The following is a 22,020-nucleotide window of genomic DNA, read 5'->3' as shown; positions in this document are numbered from 1 at the left end:
CAGACCAATAATGGCCATTATGACGTAATTTGTGTATTGCTCAAAATAACTGCATTACTGTACTGATCGTCGTGCCCACTTTCCGGGTTTTCTGTCTGTCCAGTCCTCTCACCCCCTCCCTTCGGGAGCGCACTTTTGCTCGCAAACACTCATCTTTATCGCACTCTTACCCAAGTCTCGTGTTTGTTGAGTTTGGCACGCGCAACATCACACTGCTCGCTGTGTCATCTAAATATGTCGATGTAAACGAGAATAGTGCAAAGAAAAGCCGAGGGAAGATGAAAGCGTCTCTTCTGTGGATGCTTGTCTGTTTGGGGACTGCGTGTTGTCAGCTTGGCACCGGTGATAGATACGGTATGTCGAGCACGAGCCACAGGTTACCTTCAGCTGATTGAATGATGCATGATCCAACTTTGGAAAACGATAATTATTAAATATCAGATTTTACAATGCACCCCCAACAACTTATATTAAATGCATATGCAAAAGGCTATAGACTAGATTCCTTTTTTTTTTTTTTTTTGCTTTTTTTTTTTTTGCTTAAACGCTTATGTGACATTCATCATCTAAAGATGCATAAGGAACTGGTAAAAACGCGTTATTTTTTGGTTTGGAACTCTTGCACAAGAAGTATGAACATGCATGCAAAACGTTATTTGTAAATTTGTTTGCATTAATTTAATAGAAATGTGTCATAGAAAATCGTGTGCTTGCTGTAAATGTTGACGTCGATGAGATAAAGCTTGTCTCGGGTTGAATGAATGGCAACGCTTAAAGATAATGTTTAATTGTGGAAAATGTGCCTCGTTTTCAAATATTGTCTTTAAGATTATGGGAAAATAATCTGTATTTTAATTGTTAGCATTCAATTGATCTTATTTTGGCTAAATGTTTTAGCTTAAACGTTACCAGAATTGTTTTTTTCAAAATGTAAATACACTATTATTAAACTAAGTTTGTGGTGTTGTGCAAAATTTAAATTTACTTATTTGCATTATTCTTTTTACTTACTGTATTATATAATATTCGTATTCTCAGGAAAAAGGGATGGCAGCGTTTGACAATCTGGCGACATCAGATAACGGCATGATTCATAGACCCCGCAATAACGCCTTAGCTGGGATGGGAAGAGTTATCAGTGTTTTTAATGTGGTACTATATGAATATTTAGTGTCATTACTATAATTTCAACAATTCAACAACCCTGTCTTCATAAACATTTTACGATTTTCTTTCGCGGTTATAGTCCATTGCTGCGAGGTCTTGTTCTGTTTGTTGTGGTTTGAAAATTCAGCACCATGGACAGCGGAAGTAGTTAATCTGTAATAGCGCACAATGGGTCGATTTGAGAACATTTGTACTCAATTGTTTTGAAGTCGATGGGTTGTATCATGTTTGGGGGGGGGGGGGGTCGGATTACATGTGTCATAAAGAGATGGTATGTCGCTTGTGCATTGCATTTGTATTAGCTCCTCTTCTGCAGGCTGACTCACCACTGACGAGCCATCCCACGTCATTCTTGTAACAGCCGTCACTGTCAGGGAACACGTCTCTCAGAAGCATACAGAACTCTCTGGGAATAAATCATAAAGCTATGAGAGAGCTGTTGTGTAGGAAGGCGAACAGCTTAAATTGATCTCCATGTGTCAAAGGTGGCAGAAGAAATAGAAAATGTGAAATGATTGTTTCTAGATTAAGAAACAGTGCACAATGAGCTCTTCTTTTCTACATTGTATACAGTCTCAGTAAGACTTTACATATATTTTGACAGAGGAGGCGTACAGCAGACTTGAGCAGGAACTCCCACTCATGTAAACAACTTTCATCTCAATGATTCAATTATGTATGACTAGTGTGTCTGCCCAACTCTCAAGTGTGTGTGTGTATGTTTGAGAGAGCACAAGGGTACTGGAGGAAATGAAAGATTGGCAGAGTGCACATTTTGTTATGCTTTCAAACAAACTTGAGCAGTTGGCTTGTCCTAAAGATCTTGATATTGCCCCCCCCCCCCCCCCCCCCCCCAGTTATTTAGAATTCTTTTGTGTAAATGCTATTAGTGAACATTTGTATGGAGAAGCAGATGGTAGTTGGAGCCGCCCTTGCTTGTTTTGTCTCACAGAATTCTGGCAAATCTTTACCAACGTCCATTATGTTCTTCGGATATTATTCCAAATCATTACTTGTATGTTGCTATTGTGTTAAATTGACTGACAGTATCTGCTAATCAATTGCACACACTGTCATATGGTCCAGAAGTAGTTAGATCTGTGCTTGTGATCTGTATTTAGCTCTTTCTGGAACTGGAACTCACACCTATGGCATGTTTGTCTTGAGATCTTGAAACAACCTGCACACATTCAAGAAAAGAGGGTCTTTGCTTGTCTGTTTTGTCAAATGTCAAAACAATTACCCTCTCATACGCTCTCTTTTTCTGTTTCTCTCTGTCAAGGCTGTCTGTTTGATGGAGGCCTGTGCTTCAGTGGTCAGGTTTGCTGGGATGGTGAGTGCAGCCATATTTTACAGATCCAGTTTTTGACCCTTGTACAATGTGTAGCTCACTACTGGAAAAAAAAGCTAAATAATGAGACTTGCCAAATGTCCCTGGCACAGTTGTGTAATTATGGCACAACTTAATGGTATCAGCACTATCCTACAATCTTTTATTTTATTTAGCTTTCATTCATTAGTCTTGCCGTCCTTTTGGTGTTTTTGTGTGTATATAATTACCTTAGTCTTCACTGTAAAGCTGATAAATCTGCTGACTTTGTTATAAAAAAAAAACAAATATTGTAATGATCGTTTTATATATATATACATAGGTTTGATCTTTGAATATTTGTAGCTGTTAGATAAAAGCTTATATGTGCAGTAGTGTGTGTAAAAAAATCATTGACTACACAGTAAACACTCACTTTCAGCAGCACCTGGCCTTACCTAATCAGTGTTCTTCAACCGTTTCCATGGCAACTGTGACATCACAACTTCACCTTCTTCGTAGTCTCTGTTTATGTCAAATAAAAGCAGAAAGAGCAGGGGTGAGGAAGTGTAATATAGAAAGGAAGAGACCCTCAGATAAACGTTGATAAACTTGTATTTTTTGTCTGTTTGTGACTAGTACAAATACATTAAATAAAAAGCTGATCTCAGCAGGCAATGTCCACTGTCTGTATTCCTACAAAAGATATAGTCTAAGGTTTCTGTATGTGTGTTACAGATGAGCTTTTTGGTCAGTGTCTTACACAAAAGAAGGAAAGGTTTCACTACAGGGTGACTACAGTTCTACTGGACAGACTGCAGTCATTACTGCAGACACTTATGAAGGAAGGTGAGTTTCACAGAAATTTGAAGATGCTTCAGTGCAGACTGAATTTCTAAGCACATTTCCTGCTTGAAAAAAATGTCGTTGCCATAGCAACAACACAATGTAAACACAATGGACCCAGCGACGATTCATCCACCTGCATGTGACAGAAAATCGCCCACATGTTGCCACAGTAACCAAGGTCAAATGAATACTTAAATATATGTGTAAATGTACCATGAGTCAATGACATGATGCTCATTTTTGTAATTTAATAAAAAAATACAATAAAATGTAATTCATAGAAAGGACTTAAAACACTACTTCTATGAAGAATGTTTTTAAATTCTTTTTTATGGCATAAAGTTAAAAGGGCATAAAAAGCCTTTTTGAGTCTTAAAAAGAAAACCTTAGGATGATACATCATATAGAGGACCACTGTGGGCAATCGTGAATCCTTACTTTGTGAAAAGCTTAAATACATATTAATAACTCATGATATTACTTTTACTGATATGTAATGTTATTACTTAATGGTTACCACAAATTGTGTCGTTAGAATCCAAAACAAATGCAAAGAGTAAATAAGAACTTATGTGACATGTTTTTAACTAGATTTGTCCTTTTCTTTATCATTGAAATTCTTATTTTGTCATTTACAAACATAAACCTTTTTGGTTGCTCTGAGTCAATGTGAATTATTTTGCAGGATTAACTTGGCAGGATGATGTCACCCAATCAATGATTAAGAAAGAGCTTAGCAAAGTTCCGAAGATCCCAATTTCTTCTGGGATAAAGAATGGCCCATCCACAGAGTAATTCTTACTTTTGTCATGTAATCACATTACTCTCAGTTTCCATTTTTTTATTTCACTGCATTGATTTCTTTCTGAATCTCTCCATTATTAAAGGTCTCAGAGTGGCCAAACAATCCAGCTCAAGCCCAAAATGGTGGAGCCCTATATGGACTACATGATTGTTGATCCACCTCAGTCATCTCTCCATATGCAGAGTCTGGATCCTTATAGTTACCAGAGAGTGAGAGCCCAAACACAAAGCCCTTTGTTAAACTGCACTGATTGTAGCTTGGAGCATTGGTCTACAACTACTTCTCTTTAATTCCATCATCATGTCTTTCTGCTTTACAGTATGGTTACCAAGATGAAGAGGAGCGTTCTTTGAACCTGGTAGAGGGAGGCAGGTACCCACCAGCCTCCACTCATATTAGGGGAAATTCACCACTTCCTCCATCTCTAGATAAAGATGATCAGCTTCTGCAGGATCTGATGACTCTCCTCCTTTCTTCGCCTGCACAGCCCACATCACGCCATGGTGTGGCAGCACCTCACTCCTCCTCATCTTTTTTCCAGGATCTGGACTTTCCGCTTGACTACAAGGACTATAACAAAGACTTATTTTCCCAGGATGAAAAGATCAATAGCCAACAGGAGCAAAAGAAAGGTCCTCAGAAGTATGGAGTGTTATCTAGGCACAGTGGTGAGATAGTGTTAACGTTTATCATTTCGAAATGTGTTTCTACAAAGTATTTGCCTATTTTGGCAATGACTTCTAAACTCTGACCCCAGGAACCACTCAACAGAGCCTAAATGAGCTGCTCCTGCAACATGGATTTGATCTAAACCATCTGAAACCTGAAGAGATGGAGCGTCTATTTACTGTCCTTCAGCTCCTGCAAAATGAACCAACAAACAATCAGAGAACACGTGAGCACGCTTAGATTTCACTTTCTATAAAATATCAGTATACATCTTCAAGATATACACACCATATAGTTGGAACTCCAAAATATATGTAAAGTCATAACTGCTTGATTTCCTTCATTCAGCTGAAACAAAGGATTCCTCTGTCTCTCCAAAAGTGGTGAGCATCAAAATGTTTCTGCTGTTTTTAAGTGATTTAAGGCTGGACTACACTACCTGGCTAAAATTCGGATTTGATTTTACACATGCTGAATTTGCTCCAGAGGAAAAACTGAACATCCCACCTTAAAACAGCAGAGGATCATGTACTACCAGACTTTCAGTACTTTCCGAAAACAATAAACTGCAGCTGGAAGACACAAGACAAATGAAAAAAAAAAATTTCTGGCTTAAAATATCAAACATGGACTCAATGTAATCATAGTCTGAAGATAAAAACTGGAGGTGTCCATCAAACTCTTTTCAATTTACTGTCATATCTGTCAGCTCTGCAGACTGGCTTTGACTTTGTCCAAACTGTAAATATGTAAAAAAAAAAAATAATAATAATAAATAAATAAATTTGTAGAGTATTCCAGCCTTTAATAAAATTTAAAAGTTTGGTTGATCTCAATAGTAATCCTATATATTACCTGCAGGGGGCAGCGATTCTTAACTCAAAATATTATGAACATAAATATATTATATGTGGGAAACATGAGGCATGATTATGTGTGATTTGTTTTGTAGGTCTTTTATATTTTAGGCCTCTAAGCCAACATTAGTTTATCTCTGAATAGTATTTTAGGTGCTTCAGTACTGCTGCAACATGATAACCTTTCGGCCCTGTTACATCAATAATCATGGTTGGTCAGAAAATAAACATACACTGCTTTATGGCCCACTCAAAAGCATTTTAAAGAGAAAAAGAGAGAAAAGACTAGAAATTGCAAATAAAACAAATACTAATGAAGTACATTTTACAAGAAACCTTAATTTCATTTTTTCTACTTAAATTTCATGTTTCATTCAATGCGTTATTTGCCATTGCTTTTTAGCTGTATTTTTTTTTACCTGCAATTTCTGAATTAATTTTTTTTATCCTACACCTATTTGTTTTCAGTGTACATCAAACATTGAACAAATTATTATCTATAGGCAGTCAACTTGACATGGCATGTCTTATGTGCTTCATCAGATGAAGATTACGGAGGGGGAGATGACCCATGTGGTGGAGAAGGCTTCTGCCCCAGCTACAAATTCCTCCAATTCTTCACTCAACGGGGCCAAAACCTCTCCGGAAGGTTCCCAAGGGGCTTCCCAGGATAACTCCATCCCAATAGGTTCTAGTGTACTAGGGCCTTCATCTCTCAAACAAGAGGATGGACAACTTGGAAAGGGAGCCTTGAGTGTGAAGCCAGGAAAGAATGAAACCAAGTTAAAGGAGGAATTTGGATACATTGTCACAAATCAGAGGTACAACTAACAGACTGTTGGACTCAGTTTTAGTTTATGTGGGTGTTCCTTTTATCTGAAAGTAAAGTAGTCATGTGGAATTTGTTTTCAAAACACTACATTAACGAAGGACCTGGGGGCACACATCAAACTGGCTATTCAGTGGAGAGTCTGTTTGTGTGTTGTTTTTGTGAATTCTGTGTTAGTTTGTGCTTGTGAAAGTGTGTATGTGGGTGTATGAATGTGTATGTGTCTCTACAGCCTTCTCACTCTGTCCAATGGGGTTCATCTACTGAAGACCCTTGCTGAGAGGATCCATCTCACCACTGGCTCTTTCATCAATATCAGGTAGGCCTAGGTTTAGAGCAGGGAGGTGGAAACAGCTGAGTATAGTCCCATATTTTGCTTTAGTAGTGGGCCTTGATTAGATATTGAAAGTGTACTAACCCCTAAGCTTTTTTAATTCACAAAGCTTGCAAAGGCATTTACTAACAAAGAATCTGAGGAAATGGAAAGACGGAGACAAGCTGTTTAACCTTACTTAGCTTAACCTATGGTTTATTTATTTGACATAATTATTTAATCAATGCAAACAGTCTTGATTGCTGTTTGTTGATGTGGTTAGGAAGCAAATGCTAATCCCACTACCTCTTTTTACTAAATCAAACTGTGGTGAGCTGGAACCTTGATCCATTGTCCTTGGAAGACAGAGGGGGATGGCTAAGAGGGAAAGAATGAGAGAGAAAGGTAGTGGAATGAACTGACCTCAAAAGTGGATTTGCTCCACTACTTGTCCTCTCTTTATTGCTTGGATCCCAATATCTAACACATAATCAGGGTCTAAAATTAAAATCCACCAACCCACCAAATGCGGATGAAAATCAAACAAGGTGGGTAAACTCACTAGCCAATTTGACAAATTGTGATCCATAAATTGTCATCACTTTGCATGCAATCACTATCAGAGCCCTTACTTTAAGATGAGCCTCCAAGACAAAGCTTAAAGATTTCCCAGTGGATGAGAAGCACCACACCATGGCATGCATTTACAATTTGAATATGTGAAAATTGATTCACAGAGAATTTGTTTGTATTTCATTTAATTTTTATGGTATCTGCAAACAATGATTAAAGGTCATAAAACGGAAAACCATTAAATGATTCAGAGTCAGACTTATTAATAAATATATTTAAATCTAAGCTTATATTTTGATAATCTGGTTTATTTCTAATAATTTGAAGCCAAACTGGCTGATGAGTAAAAAAGGTTAACTTCAAACCTTGCACATAATCATATGGCAAACTTGCATGTGATCAAAAATTCTGCTCTACAGTGTGGTTGGTCCAGCTGTCACTTTCCGGGTGCTCCCAAACAGCCAGAATTTAACAGCAAGTGAGGTATCCGAAAAAGCTGGTAAGTAATGAAGACAATGTTTAATGTCTATTAAGAGTGACATCTGTCACACAATTGTTTTTGAGATGGCTCAAAAGACATACAAATAAATGTAAAACTTAAATACCTGATAGGCTTTGTATTGTTGTCTTGACATAAACAGGACATTCAGGATTTTTTAAATAGCAAAAGGCTTTTATTTTATATTACCACTGAGTTGCCACTGGTCAGACGTAAGTATTATTAGGGAAGGAGCATTCTTATTCTAAAGAGCATTTGATTTGACAAAATAAGTGAGTGCAGCATGAGTCATCAGCATTTTTGGTCTGTAACTTAACATTGGTATATTTTATCATATTGCGGTTACTGCAGCTAACAGCAAATGCTACTTGAAGCTGCATGTGCACTACAGTGATATTTATCACATGATAAAATCACAGTAATGCAGAACTTTTGTGGTTTATTTCTTTATTAAGCAGACTGGCAAGGTGTTCATGTAAATGTCTTATGTGAATCAGCTTACAAAAAAAATTATGCTGAGACAACATTAGAATAAGCTGTCTGTGACTGTCTTCACATTTATTGCTTCACATGCAGTGGCTCAAAAGGTCCTTCTAGAATCTGAGACTGGTCTAAAGGTGCTTCAGGCAGGTGTTGGGGAGGTAAGGATGTGCAGAAACATACAGTCTTAACTTGTGTACCCGTTGTTTAGTCCTTTCCCACGAAGTTCTCTCTCTCCTATGCTTGAGGAGGACTATCTCACAAGACCCCTGACACCCACCCCCGTCTCATTTGCTGTGTTGCTATGACAACGACATCATACGTGTCAAACTGTCAGGGGCGTTCACGACTCCAAAGCGCGCGGCCGATTGGCATCCCAAATGCTTCTCCCCTCAGAACGCAACATTTCCGCGAAACAGCACGATGTCCGTGCCAGGGCTGAGCTCCGTCACCGTTGTTCGTTTCCTGCGAACATAAATTTACCAGCCATTACAGTTCCTAAAAAAACTGATCAAAATTCAAATGTCAAACCGGCGGGAAAAAACGAGCTCTACGGTTATTGCACCTAGAGGTTTCTGCTGATCTTCAGCGGACCACCGGGCGCGAGCGCTTTTCATTCTCCATTATATTCTCCATTTATTGATTTATTTGGTGAGTTAAACTTTCTCTTGAACTGAAATACATTTTATGTTGTGTTAATGTTATCTTACATTATTTTATCCCGTTAATAGGCGAATAGCTGTCATTTCAGTTTACTTGATTTATTTGACGTTTTTTGCTTATCGTTAGAAATCTCTTACAGACTAACATGTGGCGGGAAAAAATATATGAAAATGTGACTGTTTTTACCACATACTGTCTAACTCCTTGTTTTCCCCTGCATTCATTCATTTTACTCACCCTTCGAAGTCAGTGGTTTCAATGTGAATTGTAATAAATTAGTTTACTGGCCACATTAGAGACGGTCCAGTCTGGTTTTATTTGAATCTAGGAACCTGCGGCAGTCGTTAAACTGTTTTCCTTGAACTACTCAGTGATTTGTTGAAATAAAGAACGCGCAATAAAAATGACCAATCAGAATGATTTGCAACTCAGAATCTCCGCACAGACAGTGATGTCAGGTAAAGATGGTTGCTGTGGAGACAAGGTCAGTGCGGTGTGCACAGGAGTGATGTAATGCCCCTGTCTCCTGTGTGGTGGTCTGCATCATTCCAGCAGAAGGCTAGAGAATATTATGGGATTCATATGTGTTGAAATGCCTTGTAATAAACGACTTGTATAGTATTTTCCTCTGTTTTCTCTCATCAGTTCTTTGCTTTCTGTCTATTGACATTTTAATGGCCATGGCGCTTACATCAAAGGTTGTGATGTTGCCATAGCAACCGGTGACCCCACAGAGATCATACTTCCAGACAGCAGGGTGGGAATGTACGGTTTTAATACTTGTCTTTCCCTCATGGACTTGCACTTTTGCATTTCAAAGTGTTACAGCTGCACAGTCCTTTGTGGTTCTTCTGGAGAGTAAATTTTTAATTAATCATAATGAATTGCACACATATATATATACATTGTGGGGGGATTCCTCATCCACTATTAGTGTGATTCACCATCAGTTCACCTGGATGATGCGACGGCAGTCATAGTGTGCCAGAACGCCTACCAAACACCAGCTTATTAAAAGGGTTACATCTCTTGTTTGTATCTGCTATTTTGATTGTAACAGCATTAATTGGGGCTATGGGATGTAATAATGATTTATGATTCATATGTTAGTTTTCATTTCTCCTTTTTTCCAGAAGAGTGATGGTCATGCGTTGCCAGTGGCAACACGTGTACGTGACAACACCCAGTGGGTGTTCCTCATGTTTGTGGGTGTGGCTTGTGTGGGTGGACTCCTGGTGGGGGCCCTGACCATCGCCTGCCTGCGCACCCATGCCCGCCAGTTGGCCTCAGGGAAACTGGGACTTGGACCTGAAGCAGGAAATGTGACGCATTATGAGTACCAGGTTTGGAACGGTTTGGCATACGCACTGCATCACATATCTGCAGTACAAACATTTTCTGCAACCATCTATTTGAATCCCAACTGATTTTAGCAGGGTTGCTCATGATGGCATGTGACTGTCAGATACTAATGTGATCAGATTTATTTGATTAGAGCATAAGCAAACCAGAGCAAATTGATTAGCTGCAATAATTAGTTACTGCGAATTGCATATGCAGAATGTGCTGCAGTTTGTCAGTAGTCTTTTCTTAATTTCTCAGGATCTTTGTCGACAGCACATGGCTGCTAAGTCCTCTCTCGGAAGGCAGGACTGCGGGGTCGGAGCTGCAACTGGTGCCAGTCCAGGAGGAGGAGGTGGGGGAGGAACGGATACGTCACGAGTCAGCAGTGTGTCCTCACAGTTCAGTGATGCACCTCAGCCAAGCCCTAGTTCGCACAGCAGCACCCCCTCCTGGTGTGAGGAGCCAGCGCAGTCTAATATGGATATCTCCACGGGCCATATGATACTGGTAGACATGCAACCCCCTATTTACAGATGCAAAAAAAATAAAATAAATAAAAATGAGCTTTCAGTGCATAACCTTAAAAGCCCATTTTACACCAAGAATGATAACTGTAAAGATAACTATATTAGCATCCAAAGGCATGGACTATTACGTTCTGTTATAGTCAGATAAGGTCTGTTATAAGCATGCTGCCGGTTATTCATTTGGCACTTTAAATGCTTGTGCTGTTTAAGGTTGAATTGGATTCTCATTGTCTGTTAGTGTTTATCATTTATCAGCTGGAAAAAAAATGATTCTGACAGTGATTCCAATGATATTGTTCCTCTGCTGTTGTCTATATATTTTTGGTGTGGACTTGCATACTACCATAGAATTAGAATGATTATTAAAACTTTGTAGGATAACACTTTATTTTAAGGTGTAACACTTGTTACATGTACATAACATAGTAATAACAGTATAATTAGATGTAAAAAAAAAAAAAAAACCTAAACCAAACCCTAGTAACTAGTACGTACATGCAGTTACATGCAAGTAATTTTACTTAATATTTGTTGTTTAATTGCACTGTAAAAATGTGTACACTAGGGGTGTTACGGTACGTGTATTCGTACCGGACCGTTTCGGTACAGGGCTTTCGGTACGGTGCACGTGTGTGCCGAATGACCGAATGCAATATTTTGTGCGCGGAACATAGGTACATTTTCATGTTTCCAAACGAACATATTAAGTGGCAGAAGTCTCTGCGTTCAGCACAAATCGTGCTTCTAATTGGAAAAATAAATAAATCCCGCCCTGCAGCTGATTCTAAGGCCGGTGAGACCGACACACTGGCTGCGTGGCATGAGCGTGGCGTTTCTGCTGCGTGTCAGTTGTGTGATGGCTGCCTCGCGTTTTCTGTGTCTTTACACACCAGAATCGTGCCTGACGAGGCGCTGGCGTGCTGCTGCTACTGTAGGTGACTTAGAGGGAGGCCGCCGACAGACCAGGATCTTGTCTTCACGACAACAATATCTATACTTCATGTGAGCATAAATATAAAGCCTACTGATAAAGGACACTGTCAACAGTATTGACGGCAAAATAGACTATGTTTGACAGGTGCAATATGCCAGTGTGTCACCGGCCTAAGGTTTTCAAAAGGCATCACGTGAGTGTGAAAATCACTACAACTAGGAAAAAAACGATTGTAATTCAAACGCAGCTCCCGTCGGCATTTAAACAAACCTTTGTTCTTAATTCCGATCGGTCCAACGCAATAACGAAATCTAAGCAGGTCTAAAAACTGAAACTGTTGATGCTGCAACTTTACACTTTGGAAAAGTTATATATATTTTTTAAATATGAGCAGGCCTACATGTTTCCATTTCTTTCCCTTACTGTACCGAAAATGAACCGAACCGTGACTTCAAAACCGAGGTACGTACCGAACCGTGATTTTTGCATACCGTTACACCCCTAGTGTACACTGTACAAATTAAGTGTAACTGTTTGTAGTTAAAATCCTTAGTGTGATTTTTTTTTGTGACTTTTTTTCACTTTGTTTAATGCTTTGAATATAAATTGCCCTTCAGCTGCTTATATACATTCATTTTAATGCCATGGTTTTATAAAGAATGCTTTGTTTCTGTTTTAATATAGTTGGTTTATTATCATTATCACATTTTTCACTTTTTTTTTTAAGAATCACATGAATGAGCAGCTGAGAAATAAGGGGTCTCTATTATTTTCTCTTTCATGCTTTCTAGGCATATATGGAGGATCATCTGAAGAATAAAGACCGTTTGCTCAAAGAGTGGGAGGCTCTGTGCTCCTATCAGGCAGAACTCAGCACCATCTCAGCTGCCCAGAGTGAAAGTAATGTCAAGAAGAACCGCTGCGCCGATGCTGTGCCCTGTGAGTAAGACCCCAATGCTCCCCTACCCCCCTGCTTGTCTTGAAACTCCTTCATTTTCTATGCAAGTGTGTCTGAAGGGTAAGTGTCCACTTTGTCTTTTAGGAAATCTTCGGTTTGAACACATTACTCACACTATTATTTATACTAAAAATGGCATAGACTAGTGCATAAGTACGCAAATTGGAACGCAACCTGTGTCTCGTCACACAACCTGATTAACTTTTCCTCTTTTTAAATAGATTAGGTGTGTAAATGTCAGTTGTTTTTGCAGATGACCATTCAAGAGTGAAGCTGAAGGCTGAGATTAACCCCTCCAGGACAGATTACATCAATGCCAGCACCATTGTAAGTATGTGCACTTGATGGTCCTCATCATGTGACTTATTTCTTTAGAAATGGAAACATGACAGTTTGAAGAGCCTTTATCATGGTCTCTTTCCTGCTCTCTATAGCTGAGATCTAAGATAGAAAGCTAAGGCTAGAAAGCCCTCTTTTCCTTGCATCCCTTTCTGTTACCAAGGCGATAATCCATTTATTCTTCATAGACGTGCAAGGCTGCCACTGGTTTCGGAATCCCCCTCTCAGTGTTGCCATGGTTACATTGTATTGATCTCATTCAGAATGTGTAGGTCTGGAATTCCCCGCTGCTCTGTTGTAGTTGAGAGCTAGGGATCATCAATTAAGCATTCATGCACTTCATATCACATTAATGGCTTGTTGTCGTGGTGATGGACAGTTCCAGGGTTAAGAGGGCTAAAGCACTGACCCCTGACCTTTTGTCTCCTGTTGACCCTTAAGATCGAGCATGACCCCCGGATGCCTGCGTATATTGCCACCCAAGGTCCTCTCTCACACACTATCTCTGATTTCTGGCAGGTCAGTCACATGTGTGGATTTAATAGCAATGTAGTCATTGATATTAAAAGATATTCAAGTTGCTTGAAAAGTAAACTACCATTTCAAAGTTTGGGGGTCAATGAAATTCTTTTTTTTTTCTCAATGATATTAATGCTTTTATTCAACAAGGATGCAATAAGCTGATTTATAAACGTCAACAAATAATTAAAAAAAAATTAAGCTAAACAACGGTTTTCATGGTTGATATTAAGAATAGTTTATTGGATGATTTCTAAAAGATCATGTGACACTGAAGACCGGAGTAATGGCTGCAGAAATTTCCGTTTTACCAACACAGAAGTAAAAAAAAAAAAAACACACAAAAAATTTAAATGGAGTATAAAAGTGGAGCCTTGGTTCTGAAGCCTTGGTGAATTTTAAAAACATCTTGATGCCACATATTTGAATGGTAGTGTTTTTTCATTTTTTTTTACACAGTTCTATGAATTAGTGCTTCTTTTCTGTGCATTTATGTAAATACTGCGTAAATGGCATGTTTTGTAAGCCATGTGTATTGTACAGATGGTTTGGGAGAGCGGGTGTACAGTCATAGTGATGATGACGGCTCTGGTTGAGGATGGAGAAAAGCAGTGTGATCGCTATTGGCCCGATGAGGGCTCTTCTCTCTACCACATTTATGAGGTTTGTGTGAACTTGTGAATCTCATTAGATGTTCTGAGATGTTTGCTTTATGTAGTGTAAACTACATCAAATATTATGTTCACCTTTAATTATCTCAATCAGGTGAACCTGGTGTCTGAGCATATCTGGTGTAATGACTTCCTTGTGCGGAGTTTCTACCTGAAGAACGTCCAAACCCAGGAAACTCGTACTCTCACTCAGTTCCACTTCTTGAGCTGGCCTGCAAAGGGAATACCCACCTCCACACGGTCTCTGCTGGACTTCCGCAGGTACAGCACATGCTTGCACATAGTATGTAATAAATAAAATAATTAAATAAATGTATGCATTTAACAGACGCTTTTATCCTAAGCGACTTACAGTGCATTCAGGCTATCAATTTTTACCTATCATGTGTTCCCGGGGAATCGAACCCCCGACCTTACGCTTGACATGCAATGCTCTACCACTTGAGCTAGAGGAACACTATATACTATATAGTATGTGTGTATTTCTTTTTATATATTTATTGTATTAAAGTATATATTACTATTTACACATCTAGGCCCAACAATCACCTGGCAATGATGGTTTGCTTTAATGGTAATTATTTGAAATGACCACAATTGCTGTGCAAATCTGAAAAGTGCACAGGAAAAAAGTGATTGCATACTAATAGTAATAAAAGTATGTAATAAAATCAGAAATTGTATCATTCTAATGATTTAAATTTGAGATATATTTGTATTTTGTTCAGTTACTATTTATTATTAGTAATTAAATATTAAGTTAAATTTATACATATTTAAAATATTGTTATTCATGTAATTTCCCCCTGAGCAATAGTAGTAGTAGTAGTAGTAGTAGTAGGGGTGACTCCGAATAGTCGACGAATCGATGCTTTGATTCAAGGAGCCTGATTCGACTACCACTCTAACAATCGAATATTCGTGGGGTGTTATTGATTATGCCATTTTGACTATATGGGGGAGCTCAAATGTCTGATTTCACATAGAACTACCGGTTTTATCCCAATAAGTTAATATACAGCCTATTATGATAAAGATGTAAGAATCTGAAAAGAAAGAAGCTTCGAATTAATATTTTAAAGTGCTTGAATAAATCCAAACACCCCTATAGATTTATGTTTCACTTTCCATAATCCGTTACCGACAGAGGAGCATCTTGGCGGCAGGGAGACTGACACAGGCAGAAACTGGATTTTTTTTCGAAACAGGTAGGGTACAAGTGATTTCAAAACATTTCAGCCAGTGTATATATATCGTGGATATATTATTTACCTGATATAAGATGCTTTTGGTTTTGAGTCAAGCCCTTCATTGTAGTATTAAGGTGATATCTCTTCAGTGCATAGCGAGAGCAGGTCAAACTACAATGCAGAATATTAATAACTATGACTGGGACTGTTATATACATACTATTATAATGAGAAAACCATTATACTAAAACGCTATGAATTTTTAGAGTTTAGCTGCCGTGTTTCTGCACATTGTTTCGTGAAGAATGCTTCCACAAAAGGAGTTCGCATTCGGAGCCCCGCAGATAAGTTCATGTGCATTTGAGCCCTTTTTGTAAATAGCCTATAAGTCTTAAAATTAACGTTATGTTGTATAAATAACGAAGCGTATGCTATATGAAATTATGAGTTGAATCCCATTGATTAAAAACTTGCTATCAAATGCGTCACTCTACTGGTTATCTTCAGCGTGCGCAGCTCAAAACAGAAATGCAGAACATTAACTGCTAACGTTTTAGACTAACGTTATAATGAAAGCTATTGTATATTATTACACTACTGTAAAAAAAAAAAATTGTTATAGTTTCGTCGACGTTAAGTGTTAGCTGTCTGTTCATCAAAACATAAAACATTATTTACCCCGTTTATATCTGCAAGGTGTTCATTACACATTTTTCCTGTGTGTTAAAAATTCCGATTCGACTATGAAAATCCTTAGTCGGGGACACACCTAAGTAGTAGTAGTATTATAAAATGTTTACTCTAAGTCTACTATTACTGTTATACAGCTGGAAATTATACATTTTTTTAATTCAGGGTAAACATATGAGTTCTTAAGCTGTGTGTGTAGTAAGTTTATATTATAAGTGTCATGCACAAAAAAGTGACTGAATGATTAGTTGCAAAAGTTATTGTACCCAAAATTCCATTATTGTGACAGCTCTATGTGTGTCATTTCCACTTCCATTTGCTCTCTCTTCTCTTCTAGCTGCCATTACATGATGTCATTCCATCAATGTTCACTTTATTTCCTCCATTCTCTTCAGTCTCTTTACCACAGTCTCTTTGAACCTCTTACTCACTTTCTGTCTCTTTCTGAGAGCGATGGAGCGCAGTAGCGAGTATTGCACAGCTGTCTGTGTCATTTTTGTGGTTTGCAGCTAGTAGTCTGGTTCCAGTTGCATAGTCACAAAAATGAGCACAGACAGGTGTGGCTGCAGCAACGCTGATGAAACGCTCCATCGCCTAACTCCCTCCTCACACTTTCTCTTTGTGTGATTCTCTGTCTACCTCTCCTTTTTTTTTACTAGTGTTCTTAAATTTCAGTGTTAAAGTTGCTTGTTTTTTACCACTTTTGACTGGTATAATTCTGCTCTTTTTGATCTTTCTGGCTCTCTGCTGTGAAGTGGTCCTGATGTTTTCCTCTGAGCTATGTGGGTCTCTACTATACATAAACCTCGATTTTTACAGTGTTTGCAAGGCAACCACTGTATTGAAATTTCTCTCATCTTTATTCATTTAGTTTTTCACAAATATCTGCAGTTATTTTAGTCTTAAACTACTCAATTTGTTCCACTTCAGGCACTATTTAAACTTAATTACAATCATCATAATATTTTATAAATACTAAAATAAATAATACCCAGAGCAACATATTTTTTTTTTGTATTTTCTGACATAATAAATAAAGATCACAATTTTAGTTTTTTTAAACTTCAAAAATGAAATATATGTCATCAATACAAATCACAATCATCATTATACCAAAATAAACATTTAAAAAAGGAATAATAAACATATACGACACTACTAAACAGAAAACCGTTTTCTAACTGTGTAACTGAGTAACTTTTTACTGTGTTTCAAATCAAACCATACAGTTTGATTATTTTCTCCAGGTTTTTTTTTTTTAAATCATATTTGAATGTGTGGCAACTATAGTTGCCAGTGGGCAAATATGTTGTATTCACCCCTTTAATGTCAAATTTGAATAGGAGGAGAGAATTTGGCATCTAACTCATATTAACTGCTTTCAACAGATCAATCTTTATTCATAAACAAATATATCATGCATAAAAGTCAAAGAACATTTGACGCAAACCCTGGAAAAGGCTGCATCTATCTTATAATATCTTGAATATGATAACAACAAATCCATTTGTCTTAAAATGGTGAAACATAGAGCAGAATAAAGTGCAGCCATTAAGTAGCCCTAACAAGGTATTGTGTATTAAAAAGTTAAATTAAAGTAAATAAATAAAAATAAATAGAATAAAGAAAATATTACATCTGTATAATACAAAATTATATCTGAAAGAAAAATACGCATTTAACTGTTTGGTTACCAACATTCAGCAAAATATCATATTTTTGCTCAACAGAAGAAAGAAACCCATAGGTTTGCAACTTGAAGATGAAACAATTTCCATTTTTGGGTGAACGTTCCTTTACTTAGTCAAGGTATAAATAGTTTTATACATTTTCATAAACATGTTTGCATGCTATACGTTGTGACGTAAATATGTAAAATATAATATATTTTATGAATAGGCACATATTGATTAGGTCAAATGGATTAACCCTGACAGAAGTCCTTGATATTCATTAAATCAATGATATTCTTTTTAAAATATATGCTTTTTAAAATAATTATCATGTGTAGGCTACACCCATGATTGCTTGGTTATTTATTTACTTATTATTGATCATGCTGATATTTTCATTCTTAGAGGTGTGTTAGTTAAATAAATAGAATGAAGAAAATAATACATCAATTAATCCCATGTGTTAGCTCTTTATCTTTCCATTCTACCTTTTTTTGTTATTGACAAAATTGTAAACTGTTATTGTAAACTGCTGCTGTCACTTGAAAACTGGAAATTCCCACCCCTCACGACGAAAGCAGACACAGAAGAGGGGCAGTAGAGCGGTGGAAAGATTGCTCTCTCATCTCCTCCTTTTGAAAGATTTATTCCCTATTAAATTAAGGCCTACTGTACAGTAGTTATGTCAGTTAAAGTGTTTAGTTATGTTTTAGGTGGGATATTATGAAAACAAAAAGCACTAAACCAGACCAATAACCTTGATTTATTAACACAGTAAAACCCAATTTCCTCATGATATGTACTTAGAAGTCATTTTGCCCACCAGCAACTATAGTTGCCGCTTGGACTTTTGACTAAGTACACAAAAAACTATATATACATATGTATGTATGTATGTTTTTTTTTTTTTTGAAATCCTTTATTTGGTTGTTTTCTTGCATGTCATTGAGAAATAAAACATGGATAACATCTAGAAAAAGGCTGTGTGAACCTCAACTGCACAGCCTGGTCACTGTCAGTACATTAACCACTATAAATTAGCCTGGGTGCCAGCCCGAACCCCGCCCACAAGCTGTTTGCACCTAATTTAATAAAATCAGAATCATTCTCACTGAAGTTTTGGTGATTCCCTAATTATATTTTTTAATCACATTTGTTGTAAAATTCTCTTTCACTTGCCCCTTCAAAAAAATCTTCTTGTCCCAGACAAGCTCTGTTACTTAATATATATAAAATTCAACCTGCCGAAGTGGCTAGCTGACAGAGATCGACATGTCATGACAACTGCTAACCGTCATTTCATTTACTCAGAACCCCGTGACATCATCTGAAAGTGAAAGTGACGTGACATTCAGCCAAGTACGGTGACCCATACTCAGAATTTGTGCTCTGCATTTAACCCATCCGAAATGCACACACACAGAGCAGTGAACACACACACACACACTGTGAGCACACACCCGGAGCAGTGGGCAGCCATTTATGCTGCGGCGCCCGGGGAGCAGTTGGGGGTTCGATGCCTTGCTCAAGGGCACCTAAGTCGTGGTATTGAAGGTGGAGAGAGAACTGTACATGCACTCCCCCCACCCACAATTCCTGCCGGCCCGGGACTCGAACTCACAACCCTTCGATTGGGAGTCTGACTCTCTAGCCATTAGGCCACGACTTCCCTAAACAGCCTAAGTCCTGAGCTAATCCGACTTTAAAACTATTGCTGCCTTGCAAGCACTAGTATTTCCTTCAGGAAATCTCTTTTTTTTTCCTTAGGAAAGTCAATAAGTGCTACCGTGGCCGCTCCTGCCCCATCATTGTGCACTGCAGGTATTTATAACACATTGATGCATTTGAGGAATTCAAGGTTTTTTTTTTTTTTTTTTTTTTTTTTTTTAAATGGAGTAGCTTAGTTTGATCAGATTTAAAGACAAGATGCAAGAAATGCATTTTATTAGGTGTTTTGAAATAAAAACAATATTCTTGTTGTATATGGAGTACTGCATTGATTCTGAATGTACTGTATGTTCATAAATTGCACATAAGATGTTTTTTCAGAACATATTTCTCACAGTATCACTCTTCTGTGCAGTGATGGTACAGGCCGGACTGGAACATACATCCTGATTGACATGGTTCTGAACCGCATGGCTAAAGGTCAGCACATGATGAAAACTTGTAAAGCTTGTGAAGAAATAGTGTTTAAAAAGTAGGGCATGCTGAACATTGTTGTTTATTGCTTTGTTTTCAACTCAGGAGTAAAGGAGATCGATATTGCTGCAACCCTGGAACACATTAGAGACCAGAGGCCAGGAATGGTGCGCACCAAGGTAATGAAGGGAAAAAAAAGCAGAGCTGAGTCCAATATCAAAAATCAAAGCACTATTATACCCATAAAACACCATAGTATCAGCAGCCTCTCCTATTCCCCTCACTTGCAGTAACTGCTGTATATCTTTTTTACTGGTGCTGATAGTGTTATGAAAAGAGTTGGAGTGGATTGTGAAATAGAAATGCAGATCTATGCTTTTTCTCTCCTTAGGATCAGTTTGAGTTCGCACTGACCGCTGTGGCTGAAGAGGTTAATGCTATTCTCAAAGCTCTACCGCAGTGAAACGAATGCCCATGACTGAGCAGGCACACAAACGCATACATACACACTTATAAATTACATAGCAACTTCATGCATGTGTGCATACATGCCTTATGTGGCCACCGAGTATTAGGGATGTGCATGAGTAATCAATACTCTCTTACTAAATCTTTTACTTAAATCGAGTTACAGCTAAAGTGTGTTGGGTTGCACTGTGGTATAGAGGGGTGAGAGATTTTATTGTGCCATATTTTAATCTTTATGGTTCTTGTTAGAGTCATGCTTTCCACTAGATAAAGATCCACTTTTATGGTGCCAAGTGCTTAACTACAAGAGTTGTGAGAAACTATTTGTGCAGCCTTTTTTTCCGCAGAAGATTCTGCTATTAGCAAATTAAAATGTCAACTTTTAGCACTTGTATTTCTGAATAATATTAAGTTCAATTTTAAAATAGGTAAATATCAGATAAAAAAACATTAAAATCAGATTTTCTTTTAACCCAGTGGGTAATCTGGGTGAGTTTTTTTTTTTTAGACAGGCATAGTTTAATTTATTTTGTGAAATCATTATAAGCATTATGTAGGCTTATGTTTGTGATTAAAACAGAAAAATAACGTGTTATATTAAATGATTCTTGTTTTCAGTGTTACAGTACTTACTCCGTGCCATCCCTACTCATTTTTGCTGCTTTCCTGCACTTATACACTGAAAACCACATATCCCAACCAGTTCTGCCCAATATTACCTTCCTACAGCATGTAATATTAAATCTCCTTTAAATTAATGCTCATAGACACAAAAATATACTACTTGGACCTATATTTAAGATCTTCAGGATCAGATTTCTTCCTCGCCTTCACTCTTAGTAACAAAGATGTAATTATCTAAAGGGAAGTGCATTTTACGCAGCCCTCTGTTTCACCGTGGTATGACTTAGTCCTGTTATGTACACTTCATCAGTGTTATGTGATTTTGCTTCACAATCCTCTTGTTTACTTTGGAGGAAAAACAGAAAGTGTCATGAGCATAAGCGTTGCTGTTGTCGGGTCTCCTGTTCAACTTAAGCCATGGTCAAGTGTAGGCTTGCATGGAATGTGTGCCCTCAGAATTCTAAAAATGCCTCAGCTTCTTGCATGTTCACTGATTTCCATTTTAAAGTTTTAATCTATTACACAGAATTATGACAACTGCCCACACAAGCAGAACATAATGTGGAAAAAAAGTTTAGATTCCATTTGAGCCTATACATGTGTCTCCACAGTTAATCCACATTTCAGTGACAAATCCATTACACTTAATTTCATGAGAACTCAAGTCGAATGCTATTGTGACAGCAAGAATGTGTTGATTCTGAAGAACATGCTGTGAAAATTATAGTGAAGCCAGAGAGATAGAATTCCCTCTTTTCCTTTCCTTGGTCGAAATCTCTTTCTCTACTTTGCTATCTTTCTGGTTATTGTGGTCTGTTTAAATGTTCTATTCTTCTTGCATATCAAAAAAAAAAAAAAAAATTAAAAAACATATTTTGTATCTTGTGATGACTAATAAAACTTAAGTGATGCAGCAGCATCACTGTGT

At 37.6% G+C, this 22,020-nt stretch overlaps 1 protein-coding gene across 2 annotated transcripts; it reads left to right on the top strand.

Moving 5' to 3' along the window:
• Positions 1 to 34: 34 nt before the first annotated feature.
• Positions 35 to 22,011, top strand: ptprnb (protein tyrosine phosphatase receptor type Nb). 2 transcript variants are annotated; one of them, XM_059571399.1, is made up of 23 exons: positions 35 to 354; positions 2,450 to 2,500; positions 3,215 to 3,325; positions 4,011 to 4,116; positions 4,213 to 4,339; positions 4,450 to 4,779; positions 4,890 to 5,025; positions 5,148 to 5,182; positions 6,200 to 6,477; positions 6,718 to 6,804; positions 7,791 to 7,870; positions 8,447 to 8,511; positions 10,147 to 10,356; positions 10,616 to 10,864; positions 12,610 to 12,757; positions 13,030 to 13,103; positions 13,557 to 13,634; positions 14,178 to 14,297; positions 14,400 to 14,566; positions 19,626 to 19,679; positions 19,942 to 20,006; positions 20,106 to 20,179; positions 20,392 to 22,011. In XM_059571399.1, exons 1-23 carry the CDS (start codon positions 279 to 281, stop codon positions 20,461 to 20,463), a joined length of 2,793 nt encoding a protein of 930 aa, XP_059427382.1. In that variant the 5' UTR covers positions 35 to 278; the 3' UTR covers positions 20,464 to 22,011. The 2 variants fall into 2 exon arrangements, with proteins under 2 accessions (XP_059427382.1, XP_059427383.1); XM_059571400.1 differs by lacking the exon at positions 6,718 to 6,804.
• Positions 22,012 to 22,020: the final 9 nt, after the last annotated feature.

The sequence above is a fragment of the Carassius carassius genome, chromosome 17, assembly GCF_963082965.1.
Source record: "Carassius carassius chromosome 17, fCarCar2.1, whole genome shotgun sequence".
NCBI lineage: Eukaryota > Metazoa > Chordata > Actinopteri > Cypriniformes > Cyprinidae > Carassius > Carassius carassius.
The sequence above is the reverse complement of the archived record's forward strand: the minus strand, read 5'-3'. Positions and strand labels throughout refer to the sequence as shown.